We start from the raw sequence: 24,081 nt of genomic DNA on the forward strand, positions 1-24,081 counted from the left end.
TCACGGGACGTCCCGCCGGCCCCGGAAGTGTCCCCCATGGGTGATTTCCCACTGGAGCAGTCTCGTGACGGCACCCTACGCTCAGCCTTTGACCAAGTGATGGCCATTGATGGTCACGTGGTGCGCCCTGAGGCCGCGCAGACCTACCCGCGTTTCATCTTATTAAATGACCGATTATATCGAGTGAGTCGTGACACTCAGACTGAGGAAACACACACCCAGTTGTTGGTGCCGCAGGGCCGCCGGGAAACGATTTTCCAGGCGGCCCACTATAACCCCATGGCAGGGCATATGGGCTACGAGAAAACTCTGGAGCGAATAACGGCCCGATTTTATTGGCCTGGCATCCGAGCGGATGTGCGCCGCTGGTGCGCGTCCTGCCCGGACTGCCAACTTGTTAATCAACCGGCCATACCGAGAGCGCCTCTGCGCCCTCTCCCCCTCATTGAGGTCCCGTTTGAGCGCATCGGCATGGACCTCATCGGGCCGTTTCACCGGAGTGCACGCGGCTACCGCTTTGTGTTAGTCCTGGTGGATTACGCAACGCGGTACCCGGAAGCAGTTCCGCTGCGCACCATCTCGGCTAAGAGTGTGGCGCAGGCACTGTTTCAGGTCATCTCCCGAGTCGGAATCCCGAAAGAGATACTGACTGACCAGGGCACGTCGTTTATGTCTCGTACACTGCGGGAACTGTACGAATTACTGGGCATTAAATCTATTCGGACCAGCGTCTACCACCCTCAGACGGATGGGCTGGTGGAGCGGCTGAATAAGACTTTAAAGTCCATGATTCGTAAGTTCATTAATGAGGATGAACGCAATTGGGATCACTGGCTAGACCCTCTGTTATTCGCAGTGCGGGAGGTGCCCCAGGCCTCCACGGGATTTTCTCCCTTTGAACTGCTGTTCGGCAGGAGGCCACGTGGGGTGCTCGACCTGATTAAAGAAAGCTGGGACGAAGGTCCGAGCCCCGCCAAAAATGAGATACAGTACGTGTTGGACCTGAGAGCAAAACTCCACACTTTGGGGAGGTTGTCACGGGAGAATTTGCTCCAGGCTCAGCAGCGTCAGCAACGCCTGTATAACAGAGGGGCTAGACTCAGGCAATTTTCACCGGGAGACAAAGTGCTTGTGTTACTCCCTTCTTCCAGCTCGAAGTTGCTCGCCAAGTGGCAAGGTCCCTTTGTGGTCACACGGCGTGTCGGGGACGTGGACTATGAGGTCGCTCGGTCGGACAGGGGAGGAGCCGCGCAGATTTATCACCTCAATCTCCTTAAAGAGTGGAGAGAGGTTGAAACCGCTTCTCTGGTAAGCCTGGTTAAGGAGAGAGATGAGTTGGGGCCGGAGGTGCCAAATTCCATCATTCCTGCCTCCCTCCCTTGTGATGACCATCTCACACAGGCCCAGAGAGTGGACATTGTCGCGTTGCAACAGCGCTTTGCGGACGTGTTCTCCCCCCTGCCCGGCCGGACGTCCCTCATCGAGCACCATTTCGTGACGCAGCCCGGCGTGACGGTGCGTTCACGGCCCTACAGGCTCCCGGAGCATAAGCGAAAAATCGTGCAGAGGGAATTGGCGGAAATGCTGAGGATGGGAGTAATAGAAGAGTCGCACAGCACCTGGTGTAGCCCCATCGTTCTGGTGGCGAAGAAGGATGGGTCTATACGGTTCTGTGTCGACTATCGCAGGGTGAACGAAGTGTCACGCTTTGATGCCTACCCCATGCCTCGGGTCGACGAGCTCCTGGACCGGTTAGGCACGGCCCGCTCTTTCACGACGATGGACTTAACCAAGGGCTACTGGCAGATTCCCTTGTCTGCCGAGGCCAGGGAGAAAACGGCCTTCTCCACTCCGTACGGGTTGTACCAGTTCGTGACACTCCCGTTCGGCCTGTTCGGGGCCCCGGCCACTTTCCAGCGTCTCATGGACCGGGTACTGCGTCCGCACGCGGCGTATGCTGCCGCCTACCTGGATGACGTGATCATCCACAGCGGCACCTGGGCGGAGCATGTGCTGCGGGTGGCCGCGGTCCTGGAGTCCCTGAGGGGGGCGGGGCTCACGGCCAATCCGAAGAAGTGCGCGGTTGGACGGAGGGAGGTGCAGTATCTGGGGTACCACCTGGGGGGCGGGCAGGTGCGTCCACAAGTGGAGAAGACGCCGGCTATCGCATCCTGCCCGCGCCCCAGGACGAAAAAGGAGGTGAGACGGTTCTTGGGGTTGGCGGGTTACTATCGTCGCTTCGTGCCGGGGTTTGCGCAGCTAACCAGCCCCCTGACCGATCTCACTCGAAAGGGTGCCCCGGAGCTGGTCCAGTGGACGGGGCCGTGCCAGGCGGCGTTTGTGCGAGTGAAAAACGCTCTCTGTGGGGAGCCGCTGCTTCACACTCCTAACTTTTCCCTCCCGTTTGTTCTGCAGACTGACGCCTCGGACAGAGGGCTGGGAGCCGTTTTGTCTCAGCAGGTGAGGGGAGCTGACCGCCCTGTCCTGTACATCAGCCGGAAGCTAGCGGAGCGCGAGCGCCGGTACAGCACCGTGGAGAAGGAGTGCCTGGCCATCCGGTGGGCGGTCGGCTCCCTGCGCTATTACCTCCTGGGACGCTCATTCACCCTCTGTTCGGACCACGCCCCGCTGCAGTGGCTCCACCGCATGAAGGATGCCAACGCCCGGATCACCCGGTGGTATCTGGCGTTGCAGCCCTTTAAGTTCAAGGTGATCCATAGGCCGGGGGCACAGATGGCGGTGGCCGATTTCCTCTCTCGCTCGCGAGGGGGGGAGTTGGCTCGGCCGGACGGCTCCCCGGCCTCGAACGGGCGGTGAGGGTGTGTGGCGGAGGCGTGGCCCCGGGCGCAGCTGCCGGGGAGGAGTGGAGCAGAAGGCTCAACAGGGCGGCGCTGCGAGGCCGGTAAGAACAGCTGATGGTGTTTATGTACTAATGATGGTCTCCCTCCGCTGTGTTTATAGTGAGACGGGGAGGAGCGGCGAGAGATCAGCTGGGCTCGTGAGCTGTCAGGCTGTGCGACTGAGTCAGCTGTGTAAACAAACAAGTAAATGTGGAATTTGGCAGTACATACCTGCGTGTGCGTGTGTTTGTGCCTGGTGTATTCCACAGTTTGATTTTGATTTCAGTTTGATGCAGATGTTGATCGGAGTCGATACCTGACTCAGATCAACATCTGAGAGGAATGCAGAGCTCTTCATCGCTGGCAGATGTTGTGCTGAGTATACAGCTCGTAGTTCAGAGTTAAGGTCTGTGTGAAGAAGTGTTGGGTTGCATCATGAAAGAAAACTCAAACGTGTTACTCTTTGAAACCAAGACTCCTGCATGAGTTTTGACCTTAGAGATTTTTCAGTCAGCAGCAGTTTTTTCTGGTCATCAACGGGGACTGTCCTGGTCAAAATATGAGCGCGGAGCCCGAGCGTTCAAGTGGTGACATGCCGAGGATTTAAGATACGGATCCTGTAAAACCAAAGTAAAACACTGGCTCAAAGAAAAGGGCCTAGAGGAAAAAGAAACAGGCAGTTTTAGGGGCCGTTTCCATGACATGATCATGAAACATTATCAGGCTGCCTGGTGATTGCAGATCTCCCTGAACAAGCTGGGCCCCCGGCCTCATAGCGTGACTTCGTGAAGCAGGGCTCGATGTTTTGGAAGGCTTGTGGCTCGCTGCTGCTGACAAATATGCAGCAGCAGCGAGCAGCACAAATATGCAGCGAGCATATTTGTGCTGCTCGCTGCATATTTGTGCTGGTAGAAAACCGAGAAAAATGCAGTTTCCAAGTTGATTGAAAACATCCAGGCCTGTTAGCAATCGTAGTTGAGGTGGTGCACTTTAATGTGATGTCATCTGGTATTTGTGATGTCTTAACCATGTAAACACACACCTGTACACGTGACTGCAACAGCAGGAACGACGTGGGAAGACGAGAGAATCAGTTTTGAGGAGACCGGTCTGGTCTCAGTCCTGGTGGGCTCATTAGGAGGAAGTCTGTGGCCGTGCTTCGTTCAGCTCTGGCAGAGCAGTTTCCATCTTTTCCATTCTCTGAAGGTTTGTCCTCTTCTTCAGAGCGCAGCGCTACATCTCTCTTCATACCCACAAGAGTCTCTGCTGGTCAGCCTGAGCTCACCAAGGCTTTCTGTGAGGACATTTGCTTATTTATGTCCTCCCCCAGCATCGGCTGTTGTCCCACTCAGAGTTTGGATGGACACCAGAAACATAGAACATGTGTTATTACATTTATTTAAGCACTGTGATTCAAATCTGCCAAGAATGTAAACGTCAGTTAGCTTTCAGAGGTCATAATGATCATAACATGTGTCCATACTTGAAGCATTTATCTTCTAGCAGCATCCAACTGCTTCAATCTGATTTGCTGTTGCTGTGTTGCCTCAAACTGTTGATTCATTGCACTTAATGAGGTGGAAACACCTGGCACAGTCAACATAATGTCCTGTTGTGTTATGTTTTCTGAACTCTGGAGACAGTTTCTCCCACGAGTGGACGTCCTAGCAAAGTTACCCCAAGAAAGTGAACCCTTCTGCTCTTAAAACCCGTGCAAAGTGGCAGAAGGAGCGTCCAGACTGCAGCTGTGGGACCTTGTGATGGTGGTGAACCCTGTTTTGAGCGCTGTGGCCAAAGTGCATCGTGGAGCTGACGAACACCCCAGATTCTTACACCGGCTATCCTGAGCTGTTGTTGTTTCACTATATCGCTCTTGTTAAGTCTGGTGTTGGGTTTGATTTCATTTGTGTCATTTGAGTGTGGAGTACCTCGTTTATAGATGTTCAGGGTTGTTTTCTCTCTGTGTGGTTTGAGGTATTAAAGAAAGCGTTACGCACCCGTCAGCACAAACACCTGGCTGGGGTGAAGCATTTTTAATAAACCCAAACAGCTGATTGAAGATTCAAAGCTCTCCACTTCTTACATTTTTACTGTTTGTACTTTATCAGGTCTGAAAATGGTGACATTTGCATAACTTCATGGCGGCGTGATGGTATTTAGCACATCCCACAATTTACTCTAAACTGTGAGTGCGCTCAGCAAACCTGTTTCCACCCAAAGCTTCATTTTTGGGATCACACTGAAGTCTGATACTGAGCGATAGAGGCCAGGTGTTCCCCCTAAAATCAGGGAGGTAAATGGGTTCACTGATCGAAGGCGTGATGGGAGGATGAACCTTTGGACCAAGTGATCCAGCTAATTGGCTTCCTCGCAGCGAGCTCTGCCCTTTCCTGCACATCTGCGTGAGAACAGAGATCTCTGTACAGGATCTACTGGAACTAAATGTTTTCAAATCTAGATAATATTCCCATATGCATTGCTGGCATGCTTTATACTACTACTCTGAGTTTGGCAGACCTCCAACTGTGACTGCATTTCCCTTTTCTCCCCTTAGCCTCACTGTGCCTCCACTTCATGCTGTTACTCTCAAGTACACGTTACATGCTCAACAATCCAATTCAGTTGTTTATTTAGTCTTATTGGCTTATTTTAGTGCCCTTTCTTTGCTGTTCTTTCCAGAGCTGTCACTGTTCACTGATGTAGGTGTTCTGTGTCCTGAATATTCAGACTTCATAGTTATTTAATTACCACACGGAGCAAAGGCATGAAAGGCTAGCACATCCCTGAACGGCAGACATGGATCTTCCATCAGAGGTACAGTGGACCTTAGCCAGTCTGTTTAGTTAAACAGGAAGCTGCAGTTTGATGTTGAAACAGGCGCTGTCATGGTGTCACGTTACACTGTAGCCTGCGAAAACAAGAAGAGCCATAAAATGGTTTATCATTCGCTCTGTCTTGGTGCTGTCTTGGTTTTCGCAGTAAGGCGGAGTCACGGACATAACAGTCAGTGTTATTTGGGAAGCTGCAGGACGGATCCTTCTGGTTCGCTCGGGCCAGTTGCTGGTTTGTTGTTTCTAACTGGAGCTGACGCCACAGAGAGCACTCGTTTCATTTGGTTTTACAGCTCAGAATGCAAAGCTATACTGTGATCATTCAGCTTAGTACATTTCAAACGTGCACTCGCGTCACAGGGTTCAGTCTAAGCAAAAGCCCGATGGCCCAGGGCCAGTGCTAAAGTATAATGAGCAAGCTGAGGTTACCTGTCCAAAGAGCTCTCAGGGTTTCAGTGGAAGCACCGGCAGCGTGAAAGAACTCCTGTCACTGCCCTGCAGCTGCCTTTGTGCCTGGGCTCAGAGGAAGGCTGAGAAACCGTAGAGTGCTCACGACTGCAGGGCACCTCTGACTGTTAGATATCTGCACAGTCTCAAGGTGGCTGTACACGTGCAGACTGTACATGCATGTTAATGTTAATCTGTGTTTCTCTTCTTTCACTGCCCCCTCAGAAGTGTTTCCTAAGACGTGGTCAAGCATCTATAGACATGCTTGTTGCACAACCTCACAGGGCTGTCAGGACGCTCCACAGTGCCATGAGCTGTTGAGCTGTTAGCGATGGAAACACGAGAACCCAACGCAGAGTTCACACAGCTCGAATGAAAACAAACAGACGCCACAAAGAGGCCTACTTACTCACGCAAACACTGAATTAGGAGGAAAAAAGTGTTGGAGGAATGTGGTGGCTGGTCCACATTTGGACAACAGTGTGCTGTTTGTGTATATGTTTGGCTGAAGAAGCACAAATGAATTATGTCTGTTTATTTCTAATACAGTTAGCATGATTGTCTGTCTGATAGCTTCTACAGCCACACGTGAGACTCACATTTTCTGCTAGCAGCGGTTGTGTGTGTGGCTTTCATTACATGTCAGGTCTTGAGCTTTGTGTAAAAGTCAGGCTGTGCAGGTCAGAGTGTTTGTGTATGTGCTACGTGAGTCCACGTGAGGCGACGGGGTGGCGCTCAAGGGCCGCTTCTCTCATCAAAAGATCTGTGCAGCAGGACTGGACGACCAGAGTGAGAGAGGCCGTATCGTGCAGTGGCTGTCCAGATAAAGGGAAGCATTAGTGTAGCTGTTGCCTGCTAAAAGTCCCCCAGGCAGATGCATAAATGTGTCTGTGTGTGTGGATATGCAGCCTGCCAGATCAGCTTTCCAGTGATGGGAAAACCGATTTTCTGGCAGAGAAACCAGCAACTGGACTTCTGCTAAAGCCAAAAATGTGGCTTTGCCTTTTCTGCTGCAAAAGCATGATGTGACACCCAGGACAGGCTCCACAGGTCACCATTAGCCTGTTAATGTAGTATAAGAGTCTAGTTTCATGATGCAGAGTGGAACCAACTTGAACTTTTAATTGCATACGTTATTAGCATGATATAGCTTAAAGCTTGCATCACAATCAGCTATTGGAAGCTTAGCTGCACATGTTTAAATTTCATTGAACAATAAGAGAACTTCTCTGAATCTGAACATGATACGACATGTTCAGATTCACTTTGGTTTATCTGTTTGCAATGCATGCGCCTCGCACACACTCCTAATGTCACAAAAACACAACGGACACATTGCCAAGTTTCTCTACCTGGAAATGGTCGTCCGAACTAGCTCTGCTGCTGCCGTGGTTTTTACAGCAGCTCAAATGAATGCATTAAGTCACTGGTCGTGCTGTTGATGGTCAGCTGATTCCTGTTTCCCTCGGTTCTTTGCCAATGTTTTGTGATGCAGCCACCATGAAGAACAGCAAAAGCAGCGTGATGTTTCCTGGGCTGAACGGGCACAACAACATGGACGCTACAACCCTCTCTGAGGGCGACCTGCTGCTCCAGGTAAGACTCAGGAGCTTTCATTATGAACGTCCCTCTGCATGCCAGTTTTACTACGTAATGCCAACTTTAAACCTTGAGCAGTTTTTTGTTTTTTCATTTAATTTTGAAGCTAGAATCATTTTCATTTCAGTGCACACGTAGAATCAACAAAACTGCTTTGATAACTTTATCACAAATGAAGGTGAATTTTTTTTAGACGACCCCGTGTGGTGTTACAGAGCAGAATGTGAGTCTGGTTCAGATAAACAGCTCTGTAGCCAGAGTCATGACGCTGACAGACGAGCACAGTAACAGTGTTGGTCCTGAGTGATCGGTGAGCCGCTGGCAGGTGCACAAACACACTCAGCCTCTGTTTGTTTGTGTCATAGTTGTGTTTTGTGTGGAGCTAATCCACATCTGTCCAGTCATGAGGACGTTATGACAGGTGAACGTGCCAAAACGTGTTACGCTTTGTGCTTCCTGATAGAAACCAGTGGATAGAGATTTTCTCCAAAAGCATCCAGATGTTAGAGTATGATCCACAAGCATAAACTCCTGTGAACTTCTGAGAACTCACAAACGTAGACTTCAGTCCACACACAAACACAAATCAGTGTGACGACATGTAAAACACATGCATCACTGTGATGCTGCTAATCTTTGTGTAGTGTGAATATTGATATAATCCAGGTAATGTGGAATAACAGCAGGCTAACATTCATGTCAGCTTATTGAAAAGGCCCAAACACGACTTCAGCAGATCTGGTAGAGCAAACTGTAGCGGTTGAAACGACACAACGTTGTGCTCTGTGATGCATTCAAAACAAAACCCACAACATGAGACTCTCCCAGTATGGGCTCAAATTGTACTTGTAAATCAGTTTTGTGTGTGTAAAAAGAATTTGTGTGTGGAGCCAAAGAATATGTGTGAAACTCTGCACTCAAGTTTCAAGTTACAACTACGAATTTTGACCCTGTTTTTCTTCCTTTCATCTGATTGGCCAATGTCATGTCAATCACAAATGTAACTATCCAATCAGAGAACAGATGTATGGGCTCAAAATGTGGTCATAAATATTTTGTACTTGTAAAAAAGATTTGTGTGTAAAAAAGATTTGTATGTGGACTTGTAACTTGTAACCCTGCAAGTTACAAGTTACAAGTACAAATTTTGACCCTATTTTTCAGTTCAAAAAAAGCGCCCCTCCGACAGCCAAACCCATCTGTTCTCTGATTGGATAGTTACATTTGTGATTGACATGACATTGGCCAATCAGATGAAAGGAAGAAAAATAGGGTCAAAATTCGTACTTGTAACTTGTAACTTGCAGGGTTACAAGTTACAAGTCCACACACAAATCTTTTTTACAAGTACAAAATATTTATGACCACATTGTGAGCCCATATTCCAGCCTCACACAAAGATACTGCTGCACAGCGTGACAGTGTGTGTACGATGTGCTGAGAGATTTAGCTGAAGAACACAGTGAATGTTCTGAACTTGTGCAGGATGTTTGTGTCATCAGCGACTGTGTTGTCTGTACAGGCTCTGAACGGGTTCGTCATGGTGGTCACGTCAGCTGGGTTAGTGTTCTACGCCTCCCCCACAATCAAGGACTACCTGGGCTTCCACCAGGTGAGTCACTGCACACACACACACACACACACACACACACACACACACACACACACACACACACACACACACACAGTGCCATTAAAAAGTAGTTGTTTCACATCATCAAACACATTTGAATATTAAATAACCCGTAAATACAAAATACTGTTTTCAAAGATGATTTCATTCATGAAGAGATTAAAAGTTCTCAGGAAGGAGGTAAATGGATTTTGTATATTTGCAGGAAAGCTTCTTTACAAATTTCTTTGTGATGTTAAAAATAAAACCGTTTGACTGAGTGGTTTGAGAACAGACCGCTGTCAGTGTGTAGCTGTTGTAATCAGCAGGAGAGCACACACCAAAGCACAGACAGAGGCTAAAGCTGGGCAAACACTGTACGACTTTTTCAGTCACGTTATTCAGCTCCTGCTCAAACTGCACGATTGACACGCAGGGGTTAGAAGTTGGTAGGTCACGATGCAGGTCTCACACTATACCGCCCGATGCTCTGATGCGACCTGAGTGCTCACACTGTGCCTCCATAAAATGAAGGTTATAACAGAAATTCTGTCGCTCGCTCTCCCTCTCCGTCTTTCACTCACACAGACACACCACCACCATCAACTTTGCTAAATTGCTAATGAAGAACATGATCAGGCAGCTGTGATTGAGCAGCAGTGTCGATCCAACTATTTTCACGGTTGTTGTGGTCGTGATAATTTTGTGAGGCCACATCGAAAGGGCTCGGATGGTTCTACAGGTTGTGCCTCCATCGCTTGTGTCCAGATCACACGCTGCACTGCCGTGCTGCGCCGTCTTTTTCGCTGACATTTGTGTTTGCGCGTGCGCAGTGTGACAAACTGCGGTGACACCCTCACGACCAAGCGATTGATGATCGGGAGCTGGTCGTGAGGGGTTAATCGCGTCTTGTTACCCCACGTATACTACACGATGCACGACGCACAATGAAGGCCAAAATCGGGCCGATCACCAAAACGGTCGCACGACTCAAAAATCGGCTCAAAATGGGCCAAAAATCGCACAGTGTGAGCCCAGCGTTAAGCCACACACTGCCATGGATAACTGAGACAAATCAGTATGTGGAGGCTGTGTTCATGTGCTGCTGCTGACGGCGTGTGGAGACAAAGGAGAACACAGACTGAGGGGTTTGGATTATTTTATTTTATGACTTTGGTGTTTGGATAAGTTGGTCTGAGTGTGAACTTGCACTTTAAAATGCAGAAGTCACACAAACACCTCCTACTTTAAATGTTGTGTTTGATTAAAGATGCGAGGAGCAGTGGTAGTAACGTTGGATGAGTCTAGTTATCGAGGGTCCACCACCCAAAACAACAGAAGAGATTACAGGCACACTGAAGGATAGCAGCAACAGTTGATGATTTACAAGGTTTACAGGGAGCGGGATGGACAGCATCCTGGACAGCAGGCAAGTCCAGGTCAAGGCTGAGATGGTTCAGGTGTGCAGGGCAGGAATAGTGGCTGCACCAAGCAGGGAATGCTGAATATTGAGGACAGGGAGGCAGACGAGGCTGTGGCGACCCCTAAAGGAAGCAGCCAGAAGTTTCAGACGTCAGTGGATGAAGTTAGTATCCACCTCCATCCTGTGAGGTTTCACTGTTGGAGCAGTGCTGAAGGAGGCCGAGCCAAGAGAACAGCACATCGAGTTCATCAGTATACAATAAAATAATCATGTGAAAATAATATTTTTGAATCTCTTTGGAACATTTATAAATCCAAGCATGTGAATTACAGTCCTACTCTGTACAGATGGTGACATCCATTGTGTTTATGCCTTGTTCACATGTTTTATAAGCCAAATTTAAACTGTGCAGCTTGACTGACCGACGCTGTGCTCCTCTGCCAACAGTCAGACGTGGTGCATCAGAGTGTGTTTGATCTCATCCACACTGATGATCGCAGCACGTTCAGAGAGCAGCTGCACTTTGCTCTGAACCCACCCGCTGCAGCCGACAAGGATGGTGAGTGCTTTTCAAGCAAACGTGTACATGCATCAACATCTTTGCTCCAAACATCCTATCAGATAACCTTTTTACCTCTCCGTCGTAAAAGGCCAATCAGGTATCACTGCTGTCGTCTCCCACGGGTGGTGTGGATGGTGTGGAACCCAAGTTAGTGATGCAATAACTCAGGAACGAGGCAGCGTGCAAGTTTCAAACAGATACCACAGGTGTAGCTGCTAAACATCTGGGACGAGTTTGAATTCCTGTGACCTCAAGGTCAGAGGTCAAGATTTCTGAAAATCTTGTGAATGTGATAACTTCAGAATAAAGCGGTGTAGCATTTTCAAACAGATAATCAGAAACATCCAAGCTAATTCATGCATTTATTACTTCTTCTATTGTAATTCATTATTATCAGGAAGTAAAAACTCCCTGAAAAGCCTCCAGTTCATCCAAAATGCTGCAGCAGGAGTCCTGACAGAAAGAGAGCAGGTTTCTCCTGTACTGGCTTCCTGTTAAATCCAAACACGTGTGTGTGTGTGTGTATTTAGTGTTATATTCACTAAGTATGTTGTGCCTTGACAGATGTGCATGTTACACATGTGCACTGAGGCCGTATACCATTACAGATACACTTCAGTAGTGTTGATTCTGATTGGAAGGAATCGTCTCACAGTGTGACCCAGTATTATTTTTGTTTGGCTTTATACAACATTTGAGTGCCTGAAGTACAAATTATGGCCAATGACACACGTATGACCACGTATGAGCACGTATGACCACGTGGCCTCCAGCCGTCCCTGTCATTGATCCATCCATGCTGAAGTGGGGCTGGAGCTCGTCCCAGCTGTTATAGGACAGGCGGCAGGATGTACCCTGTCTATCACAAGGTTCCACAAGTACAATTTCAATGCATGCAACAATTCTGCACAAACCCTGATGCGCTGCCTGACCTTGCTCCTGTTTACAGAGTCACTCTGCTGTTATGGCGTAGATCAGAGCTTCACATCAGACTCTTCTGTCGTGCAGTAACAGCTTCACCTGCCTTCTCAGTCTTGCAGAGTTGTGGTAATACAGTCATGCACAATCCGGAGCACCTCCCGCCGGAGAACTCTTCCTTCCTGGAGCGCAGCTTCGTGTGTCGCTTCCGCTGCCTGCTGGACAATTCCTCGGGCTTTCTGGTTAGTTTAAAGGTTGAAGGTTAAAGGTCAGCTCAGAAAAAAAAGAAAAAATACATCTCATTTCCTTGTGTTAACCAGGCTCTCAAGTTCCAGGGGCGACTGAAGTACCTCCACGGCCAGAGTCTGCTGAGGGACAACGGGGCATGTCACAGACCTCAGCTGGCCCTGTTCGCCATCGCCATGCCCGTGCAGCCTCCGTCCATCGTGGAGATCAGAGCTAAAATGCTCCTGTTTCAAACCAAGCACAAGCTGGACTTCACCCCCACAGGGATCGATAGCAGGTACAGCAAATTATCTGGGCTGGTGTGTTTTTTATATTCTTCATATATTTGCTCTTAAAGTACTTAAAGTCTCAGAACACCATCCTCAGTCACGGTGGAGTCAGCTTTACCGCTAACTGAATTTTATTCCTCTGGCCATAACTCCACCATTTGTTGTTTCCAGGGGGAAGATCGTGCTGGGCTATTCCGAGATTGAGCTGTGCATGAAAGGCTCCGGATACCAGTTTATCCACGCAGCTGACATGATGCACTGTGCCGACAACCACATCCGCAGTATGTTAGCAATTCAAAGTCAGCCTTCAAATGACATGCTGCAACGCAGCTACTGCAGACTGAGATCGTGCATTAGACCGTGAAGCTGCTCGTGACTCGTCTTAGTCTGAAACTGTCTTTGACGTGTGTCTGACGTTGTTGGGCATAAATATTTAGTGAATGAACTCTCATTTGCAAGAATATAGTCAAACTTTGTATCAGAGGGAAAGTGTGATTGTGACTTGAGCCGAACACAAACTTTATAACCTGGTGTGGTCGTTTAGTTGGAGCATCGTCAGCTGTGCTGGGACGGGAGATTACAACGAAGTGATTGTGACATCTGGAATAAATGCGGATGTTTATACGCGTTTGGGTGACAGAGCTCGGACTTCAGTTCAGAGGATGAGAGGAGGGAGGAGAGAGCAGTGGCGGGAGGACGAAAGACGATTAAAAATGACATCTACACATGTTAAACAGTTACATAGGTTAGGTTTGATTGTGGGATTCTCTAGGCACGGACATAAGACATCTACACACATGAATCAATGTTTATGAGTACAAAAACCTAAAAAAGACTCATTTTTAAATGTTACAGTGTTTTAAAAACATATTTACAGTGGGGCAAAAAAGTATTTAGTCAGCCACCGATTGTGCAAGTTCCCCCACCTAAAATGATGACAGAGGTCAGTAATTTGCACCAGAGGTACACTTCAACTGTGAGAGACAGAATGTGAAAAAAAAATCCATGAATCCACATGGTAGGATTTGTAAAGAATTTATTCGTAAATCAGGGTGGAAAATAAGTATTTGGTCAATAACAAAAATACAACTCAATACTTTGTAACATAACCTTTGTTGGCAATAACAGAGGTCAAAGGTTTACTATAGGTCTTTACCAGGTTTGCACACACAGTAGCTGGTATTTTGGCCCATTCCTCCATGCAGATCTTCTCGAGAGCAGTGATGTTTTGGGGCTGTCGCCGAGCAACACGGACTTTCAACTCCCGCCACAGATTTTCTATGGGGTTGAGGTCTGGAGACTGGCTAGGCCACTCCAGGACTTTCAAATGCTTCTTACGGAGCCACTCCTTTGTTGCCCGGGCGGTGTGTTTTGGATCATTGTCATGTTGGAAGACCCAGCCTCGTTTCATCTTCAAAGTTCTCACTGATGGAAGGAGGTTTTGGCTCAAAATCTCACGATACATGGCCCCATTCATTCTGTCCTTAACACGGATCAGTCGTCCTGTCCCCTTGGCAGAAAAACAGCCCCATAGCATGATGTTTCCACCCCCATGCTTCACAGTAGGTATGGTGTTCTTGGGATGCAACTCAGTATTCTTCTTCCTCCAAACACGACGAGTTGAGTTTATACCAAAAAGTTCTACTTTGGTTTCATCTGACCACATGACATTCTCCCAATCCTCTGCTGTATCATCCATGTGCTCTCTGGCAAACTTCAGACGGGCCTGGACATGCACTGGCTTCAGCAGCGGAACACGTCTGGCACTGCGGGATTTGATTCCCTGCCGTTGTAGTGTGTTACTGATGGTGACCTTTGTTACTTTGGTCCCAGCTCTCTGCAGGTCATTCACCAGGTCCCCCCGTGTGGTTCTGGGATCTTTGCTCACCGTTCTCATGATCATTTTGACCCCACGGGATGAGATCTTGCGTGGAGCCCCAGATCGAGGGAGATTATCAGTGGTCTTGTATGTCTTCCATTTTCTGATGATTGCTCCCACAGTTGATTTTTTCACACCAAGCTGCTTGCCTATTGTAGATTCACTCTTCCCAGTCTGGTGCAGGTCTACAATACTTTTCCTGGTGTCCTTCGAAAGCTCTTTGGTCTTGGCCATGGCGGAGTTTGGAGTCTGACTGTTTGAGGCTGTGGACAGGTGTCTTTTATACAGATGATGAGTTCAAACAGGTGCCATTCATACAGGTAACGAGTGGGGGACAGAAAAGCTTCTTACAGAAGACGTTACAGGTCTGTGAGAGCCAGAGATTTTCCTTGTTTGAGGTGACCAAATACTTATTTTCCACCCTGATTTACCAATAAATTCTTTACAAATCCTACCATGTGGATTCATGGATTTTTTTTTTCACATTCTGTCTCTCACAGTTGAAGTGTACCTCTGGTGCAAATTACTGACCTCTGTCATCATTTTAAGTGGGGGAACTTGCACAATCGGTGGCTGACTAAATACTTTTTTGCCCCACTGTATTATGAATTTTATATTTTTGTGACAGGACAACATTCTTTTAACATGAACGCAGGAGACCAGCTGCTGTTGTTTGGTTTCCCATTCTTGCCTAATATAGGATTTCATATAGCATGAATACGAGCACACCTCCTCTCTCACTGTGAACCCTCTCCTGTGTGTCAGTGCTTAAAACAGGAGAGTCTGGGCTGACTGTGTTCAGGCTCCTCAGCAAACCGGGCAGCTGGGTGTGGGTGAAGTCCAATGCCAAGATCATCTACAAAGGAGGGAGACCTGAATTTATCATTGCATATCAGAAAGCTATAAGGTGAGTGTCCCCTCGACTGGTTGTTTAAAAGATGAAATCAGAGAGTCACGTGACACTGTAAGAATAAGAGGTTGTCTGGTGATGGACTGTGTTGTGTCTGGTTGTTCCAGTAACGCTGAGGGTGAGGAGTATCTGCGCCAAAGGAGCCTGCAGCTTCCCTTCAGCTTCACCAAAGGAGAGGCCACCCTCTATAACACCGGCCCCACCATGGACATCCTGCAACATCAGTCCAATAAAGTGTTCAGCAACAATGACATGAAGAAGGACGTGGTGCCTGGCTCTTTGCTGGACTGCTTCTTGAGTCAGGATGAAAGTCTTTACACCCAGACTGTGGAGACCCCACTGCCTGTGGATCAAGTGTTCATGGACAGCAGGGCCCTGGTCAGCGTTGTCAGTGATGCGTGGCAGGGGAGCGAGGCAACGGTCACAACAAGTGAGCCTGTTGTGGTGAAAGAGGAGGCCAAGCAGTCCGTCATGGCCGTGATCGGCAGCTTTGAAAAAATGGTGCAGAGTGGGGATTTTTATTCAGCTTTGCAAACACTGGAGGTGGATAACGCCGAGCTCTTAGAGTGGGAAAATGCTCTGAAGAGATTAGGACAGGAGGGTTCGCAGAGTAAGGTCAGTTCTGATCTGGACAGCATCGTCGCCAGCGATGTATTTGACTACATCGACAGCATTTTGTTCAAGGAGAAAGCCGAGGATTGTCTGGACACCGTCCCTCCCAGCTGCCTCACCGCCATCAGCAACCATCAGCAGGAGCCCTTCACTCAGGCTGCCCTCGTCTCAGCCTCTGATCTCTGCGAGCCACAGTTATTACAGGCACCCAGCCCCGACTGCACTTACTCTCCGGTGAAAGGCCCCTACGTTCACCAACAGGATGCGGTCAGTGTACCAGTGGCATCAGGGCAAAGCGCCCAGATGCTGTCTCACCGGGGTCCCCGGCCTGACCCCAGCCTGCCTTCTCTTCAGCAGCTCCAGCTCCATGACATCTTCAGCCCATCTATTGAGCTGCCTGATCTCACTGTCCCTGACATCTCAGCTGGTAATTCTTTAGCTCCTTTTCAGTCCCATGACCAAGCGTCTGTTGCACATATGGGCTTCCGTCAGGACAGTTCTGGTCAAGTCCAGCAGTCCAACCATCTTCTGCCACACCAAAGCAGTTTGCAGGCACCTGTAATGGCAGGAAGTTGTCACATACAGAGCTCTGTTCCCCAACCAAACAGTTCACCACCCACTGTTATGGACGGTGTGCCACCACTGATTCCTTGCCAAGACTTTACTTCCTCCAATGCACCTAATATTCCCTTTCAGTTTTCCTCACCTCGCCTGCAGGAAAGTCTTCCATTTGACAAGCACAACCTTCCTCTTCAGCAGTGGCCACAGAGCCAGCAGCAAAAGCTGCTTCATGCTAGCATGATGCAAAATGGACACAAGACCATGCCAGCACTGCAGAGCCAAAATTCACAAAACCAAACCCGTGCTACTTTTTTCCCGAGGAATGGCACCAGACTGAATGGCACACAGCAGGGAGGGCTGGCAGGTTACCAGGCAGCTGCACCCAGCAGCTGCATGTTTTCTTCCAACCCAGACATCCTGTCCATCTCTGAGCCTTCAAGCCTCAAGGTGCCTGGCACATCTTTGGATCAGAGTCCTCCTCAAGGTTCCTGCTACTCCCAGTGGAACCACAGTGAGCCTGCGGTGGACGCATCAGCCATCAACCTGCAGAACCTCAGGGCTCTAATTGTTCCCCCCAATGTGCCTTCCTCAGAGCACTCACACAGCATTCAGCACTACCTAGAAAGCAACAAGCACATATAGGTAAGCACTCAGAACTGAACAGTCACCCCCAGCTTGTACTACAGCATTAGCAGGTGGCCCTGAGTCCCGTCATCGAAATGTCAAATGTATGAATGTAGGAGGCTTTTTTGGAGGAACTGCATAATTGGCAGTGAGAGGTTTGTGTTACCAACGGTAACTGTGGTCCCAACTGCCTTCACATAACATTTTAACAAGTGTGGATTAATGCTGATCCACCACGGTTTCCATGATCATCCTCATCCCATGACTTTGCTCAATGCAAGTCATTGCACAGGAAATGACTTTGCATTGAGCTCCAGACGGAGGGGACCTGATTTAGTAATCACAGTAACAGCTGTCACCTTCTCACCAAGCGTTTCGCTGATGGTCTTGTAGCCCAGTCCGGATGGTCTGTCTTGCCCATGGTAGTGGAGAGGTTGGGATGGAAGAAGCTGATTCTGTGGACAGGTGTCTATGCACATAACAAGTTAAGATTGGGAGTATCTGTAGGGTAAGATTGGTTGACTGATTGATTGTAGTCTGCGAGCCACTTGGGCACACAACCAGTGTGTGGGTGCCAAAGACTTATTTCAGTCAGTGACATGCAAATCAATGCAATCAATCAGTGTTTCTGGATTGTTGGTTTATATTTTGTCTCGCTCCAGTAAAATGAACTACATTCGGCCTTACTTCTGTCCTCTCTTCCCTCACTCGTGAACCCAGAGATACTTAAACTCCTCGCTCCAGGACCTGACCCCTCTCATCGAGGGCAACCCCAGACTGGAGTCCAGCCCCTTTTCAGGAGGCTGATTTCAGAGTGAAACCATGCGTTGAGGTAAACCCTGCTGTAACTAGCTAGGACCTCTCAAACTCACACACCAGCTCAGGCTCCTTCACCACCAAACTGGTTCCAAGTCCCAGTCGCCAGTCTCGATAGTGGGGATTGGTCACCTAGGGCTTCTGCCGCTGGTTGTCGCCCGACACACACTGTGCCTCCTGCAGGCTGTGGGTCTACAGGTGGGCATGTATCCTCTTCAGGCCGAGTCACATAGACTAAAGACACTCACCTCATCCTCACCATTTTGCCTTGGGAGACCCTCCCAGGGGGAAAAGCAACCCGACAACATAAGGCCTGGGACACACAAACCCCACGTAAACATGCTGAGGTGGCGATCTGAGCCCTCTGATACTCCTGATTTTAAAATCCAGCTGCAAACCTTTCCTATAATTAAATTGTGAGCAGATGATCCGTCTGCATCTCCCTCGATGCGCTCGCTCTGAGAGGAGAAGAGTCATTGTTGGGACGTGACTCTTGTTGTGTTCTTACTTCCTGTTTTTAACTGGACCGACTTCCTGTTCATAATGTCAGACAGAAACAATATGTTTCGTCATTTTAATGATTCTATGTTCTGCATCTGAAGAAATTATCACCTGTATCTGTTTCCTAAGTGAGGCCTTGGGTATCTGCTCTATTTGCAATCTTTATATTTTTATTTTATCCAAAAAGTTTGTGTTTTTCTGCTAATATGTGCAGCGATAAAGAAATATAACAAGAGAATGTAGTTTTTGGTGTTAAAGGTCAGAGAGTCCCACCCAAAACGACCTGACTGACTCTGCTGTGAGTGTCTTTGTCGGTGTAATGGTTGAGCATCCTGTTGTCTGTCCAGCAGAACGACTCGAGCCCCGCTGAGCACAACAGAGCTTCCTTCACACTTTCTCTGATGCAGCCACACACCTGATGGGATGGAGACACGCCTCCGTGCCGCTGCTGCTGGTGCTACAGTTGCTGGAGAAGGACAAACCCCAGCATATCTTTGCCTGTATCAGTGCTTATCCACACATCCACACACGTACACTTGTTACTGTGTTTTATATCCCTCTGTATCAGATACGCTTTGTCCGGCCTCTGTCGTCTTTAAAAGCTGTTGCTTTAGTGAAGATACACTATGATAATAATGAAGTATGAAGCCACAAGTGCATTTACTATGGTGGAGCTCGGACCAGGTAGGACACAAACAGCCAAAGATGTTATTTAGAGCCATGATGTTTAAGTATGTTCATTCTGATAAAGTTGGGATGAATTTCAAATTTATTATAAAACAGCATAAACGTCAGCGAGCAGTACCTTCCAATATGTAATCTGGATACTTTAGATAAAACCCTTAAAGGGCTTGAGTGCATAAACGTGATACTAGTTGTTTGTTTAACAAACGGTCTGCACATGTTATTATGTCATACATGTGTGTTGCTGTGTGCAGCGTAAATGATGGAGAGTTTGTTCCAGGACGCAGAGCTTTGTGAGTTTGGAGGCTGCTGCAGAAATTCAAACATTACTTCATGAAGTCATCGCCAAAACGTAAAAAACAAGCATTGCTGGACCAGAGTCGATGTGGGTGTGGTTGAATGGGAAATGACTAGGGGAACCGGGGGACATTAGAGTCGCTGTAAGTGTACGGACGTTCAAGTCGAAGCATGTATCACTGCAAAGTGTTACAAACCTGTGGGAGCTGCACACCTGGACAACAGGTAGCGAACAACTTAAGTTTTAGAGACAGTTTTAGGTATTTCTTAGACTCACAGCTCATTAATAGAATGGACTTCTGACCTGGTTCAAAGGACGTGCTACCTGCAGTTCATTCATACATGCTTTATGAGACGCGTCCAGCTGGATATGCAGCAGCTTTGCTCCCCTTTCCATTATTGTGATGTAGCATGGACAATAAACACATTAAAACTGAGCCATATCCAGTATAACCCTTTAGATTCTCTGTGCCTTCTCACTGAACAGGCAGCTGAAATCATCTCTTATCTATTTTTATTTTTTGCCTTGTTGTAGAACGCAGATCAAATCAAATAAATCTTCCTGGTTGTTGTCCAAGTTCCTCGGTGGTAGGGAAGCCGTGCCTACAGGAGATACCGTATCGAACACGGTTGATCTTTAAGTGCATCCAACGTTCATTCAATGCAAACCAGGGAAACTAAAATGAAAATGTGCCAGTGTTTTCAGTGAAACGTGGAGATGTTTACTGTTTCGTCCACTTTGTTCCTTCTTTGATTTGATTGTGTTCCTCTGATGCATCTGTAATATATTCACACTACATGAAACATCATCTCCAGTCACCTGAGCAGCAACAGCATGAACAAGGCAGCTTCTTATTCCTGCTGCACAGCAGGAATCTGTCATGTTTATATTTGGAAGTGAGTTTTGTTGCAGTGTTTAAATATGAAAAGCATACAATGTTAATTGAAAGCGCACTAAAAGTCTGTAGTTTCTCTTTCCTGCGTCCTGTGTTGTGTCGAATGAGCCGTGATGAAAACATTCACTCCCAGCGTGAAGCACTGACTGTGGAGACCGAGGCCCTCGAGCCCACGAGAGGCCTGTGATGCTGGACTTTGATGCGGACTGAAGCCACTATGAAAAACCCGGAGCCACATGTTTGGCTCAGTCGTGCTGCAGTTTTGACCTTTTCTGCTCGTGCCTTCTTTGTAAAAACAATCAATGTAATCTACTTTCATTTTGTCATACTATATGCAAGTTTAACAAATAATTACCTTTTGTCTAATGTCCATAAATATGTGTGCAAGTACGAACATTGTGTTCAGCTTATTTACAACTGTTTGATCTCATTGGCCTTTAAGCCACGTGCCAGAGGTTGGAGGCTTGAACAGCAAGTGGGTTGAGTTTTTGTGTTTTCACACCCACAGCTGTGTGCCTGGGATCAGCTAGTTAGCATATTGGGGTTCTGTGCAACCACATAGTCGTCTTAAGCCTGACGTCTTGGCTCATGGACACATTTTGGCCACGTTTAATGTAACACTATATGTAAAATAAACGAAGACGAAACTGGTTAGTTAATTGGGTGTTGAAGCACCAGTGTCTACCAGATACATTTGTTTCCAACCCATAAAATGATACTTAGTAGTAAAATGTTTACTGCTGTTATTTTCTTGCTTATTTAATTAATCGGAATAGAGTTTGAGACCACAGGCCCTGAGAGAGACGGGAAAGGAGAGCAGACTTTCTTTCTGTCCTCGAGCGTGTGGCCCAGAAATCAGGAGAGGAAACTGCATGAAAACAAAGCCAACATTTAAACTTGCAGATAAACGCCACAGGGAAAATCTTTTAGTCATTTATTAAACAAACTTGTTAATGGATGTGATGGCTCTTGGCAGTAAAAGTACACTTGCTGTTAGAAATGAGGAGAATTTATGTTTGGGTAATGTCCCATTAATCTCCATCCACTCGATGGAGACGTTTGAGGGGTTTCTTGTCTGATCTTTCAAACAACTATGAACATGTTGATAAGTCACCACATCCATAGTTGGATTAACGCTGTGATTCATGTCCATGACTCCAAAAAGCTGCTCTTTGCCTGTATGTTCACTGCTCTGATGTACTTGTGAATGGATGGATCCTTTCAAACAAAAACATTTTAAAGGAATCCCAGTGAAACGTTTCCAAAGACAGGACAGGACTGAGAAAAGTACTGTGACCTGTTCCCTGTTCACCAGCTAAGACTGTTCAGTTTTCAGAAACCCAAGCGTGGAGTGGCATGTTAAAGTTCATTAACAGTGCAGTTACATGAGGACTGAACGTGCATAGCTCCAGCCCAGTCTCCTGTTCGTCAGTGCCATCATCTTCAGATTCTCTACTGTATTGTAAAGCTTCCCTTTCACTACTGCTTTTCCTCCGTCGCCCCTGTTGCTCATCTTCACCTGCTCCACCATGCATCGTCACCTCTTTTGCACACTGCCTGTTGCTTTGGATGGTTGACCTCAGGTCTTTGAACTCATCTACTTCCACCGTCTCTGCTCCTTGTGTGTACACCTTCCTACCAGTCTTTGATTTCTTCTTTCTCCAGTGCATACCTCCACCTCTCCAGAGTTTCTTCTACCTGCTCCCTACTCTTACTTCAGATCACAATGTCGTCTGCAAACATCAGAGTCCATGGACACTCCTGCCTGACCTCATCTAACAGACCATGTGTGTATCCATAGCAAACAAGAAGGCGCTGGGAGCAGATCCTTGATACGATCCCACCTCTGCCTTGAGCTCATCTGTCACTCCTGCTGCACACCTCACCACTGGCTCACTGTCCTATATATAGTTCCTGCACCAGCCTCATGTACCTTGCAGTCGTGCAGGACCACAGTTCCCCTCCTGTCACCATCACATCCTTTCTCCACAAAGAGACAGCGTAACTCCTTCAGACCTTCTCCACAGCTCTCTGTTGGTACGCTTGCTTTTCTCTCAGCATGAAGCCATACTGCTGCTCACTGTCACGTTGCTTCTTAAGCAAGTCTTTCCCGTTGTCGTCAACTTCATCCCCCTGTATTTACAACTGCTCTGTGCATCACCCTCGTTCTTGATACCTGTACCACTGCACTTCACCACAGCCATTTCAATCCTTTTTGCAAAATCCACCATAACCTGTCATTAAGCATTCCTCTCCTTAACACTGGTGTACAGGGATGTAGGATCCCCACACACCAGTATTGTCTCCCACCTTTCTCTCACTTTTGAGCTGTAGCAGAGCTGGTTGTAAATTTGCTGGTCTTCATTACTGAAAGTGGGGGAGAGTTCAGTAACATCAGAATACATATTAAATGCCAGCCCGTGTGATAGCTGCTTGATCCACTGTACAAAAAGAGTCTCCTGCTCTCTTGTGCTGGTCTCAGAGCATGAAGAACCCATTTACAGCTATGATGGGGTCTGTTCCGGGATCACCGAGTGTCCAAACAAATGCACTGTGTTTCTTGTCTCTGAACACCCCAAGTACCTAAAGCATGAAGGACAAGTGCTTACCAACGTCTACAGTGCTGCTACAGACGAGCCCCTGCTCAAAAGGAACGGTTACTTATGAACAGACCTGTTGAAATGATTGAACTGCAGGCTTTAATCACTTTCATTTCAAGGGTTTAAACAAAAATATATCTTCATCTGTTTAGGAATTTTATTTTGACACATTTCTTTTCAGAACATAATTTTAAATAAGAGTATTGTTTTTGACATTTGGATCTATCCTTTGCCTAAAGTCCATAACCGATGAACATCCCTTGAATTAAAGCTGAAAGTTTCCACTTCAGTCACATCCACAGAGGCTACACAACAAAATGTGTCATTGTCCAATAACTTACCAGATAATTGTTCGATATATCTGCTGTGAACATGCTGCACGGTGAATGATGGGAACTCAGCGTGACACCACGACCACGCTGTTTCACAAAAACTCAAATGCTTGACAATAGAAGGTCCTACCAAGGATTCCCCTCACCGAACAGCTTGTTGATCTGATGAAATCCCTGGGAGGAGTTCATTCAGGTACGAGGCCTGAAAATGGTGAAAAATGTTGCCAAAATTACAGTCTAAACTCCAAATGGCTGACTTCCTGTTAGGTTTAGGTTATGACTCCAAGAGACCTTAAGATAATACATTAGGCTACCAAATTTCAGTCACAGATGAAACAGTGCAGGAGCTGCTTGTTTGAAATGTTGTACTTTGTGCTGTGGAGCCAGTTTGCAATATTCCATGACCAACTGCACCACCTGCTCCCACTGGGTGGTGCTCTATTGCTGATAATGGGTACATCAATCTGTTCAGGGCGGGACTTTCATCGTGCCTGTGAAGTTTGGTAGATACTGGACTAGATTTGAGTTATAGCAGTTTTACTTCATTGCAAAACATCAACACTCACCATGCTGCTGGGGTCGCGCCGTTTGTGAAACGCTCACAGTTTTCAATCGAACCTAA

The 24,081-nt window shown here is 47.4% G+C and overlaps 1 protein-coding gene across 2 annotated transcripts in view; it reads left to right on the forward strand.

Moving 5' to 3' along the window:
* LOC146690105 (aryl hydrocarbon receptor-like) overlaps window positions 1–20,921 on the forward strand; it is a 40,396-nt gene extending 19,475 nt beyond the window's left edge. The window contains exons 3-11 of one of the 2 annotated variants that reach the window (XM_085434944.1): window positions 7,614–7,714; window positions 9,240–9,329; window positions 11,200–11,311; window positions 12,347–12,474; window positions 12,553–12,755; window positions 12,919–13,028; window positions 15,392–15,533; window positions 15,644–17,351; window positions 18,998–20,921. In XM_085434944.1, the coding sequence (XP_085291070.1) occupies window positions 7,614–7,714; window positions 9,240–9,329; window positions 11,200–11,311; window positions 12,347–12,474; window positions 12,553–12,755; window positions 12,919–13,028; window positions 15,392–15,533; window positions 15,644–17,351 (2,594 nt within the window). In that variant the 3' untranslated portion in view covers window positions 18,998–20,921. The remainder of the gene's footprint in view (window positions 1–7,613; window positions 7,715–9,239; window positions 9,330–11,199; window positions 11,312–12,346; window positions 12,475–12,552; window positions 12,756–12,918; window positions 13,029–15,391; window positions 15,534–15,643; window positions 17,352–18,997) is intronic. The other variant, XM_085434943.1, reaches the window with a different exon arrangement.
* The last annotated feature ends 3,160 nt before the right edge of the window (window positions 20,922–24,081 follow it).

The sequence above is a fragment of the Copadichromis virginalis genome, linkage group LG16, assembly GCF_057382275.1.
Source record: "Copadichromis virginalis isolate Kocher_CV1m ecotype Utaka linkage group LG16, C_Virginalis_male_GT1.1, whole genome shotgun sequence".
Classification (NCBI taxonomy): domain Eukaryota; kingdom Metazoa; phylum Chordata; class Actinopteri; order Cichliformes; family Cichlidae; genus Copadichromis; species Copadichromis virginalis.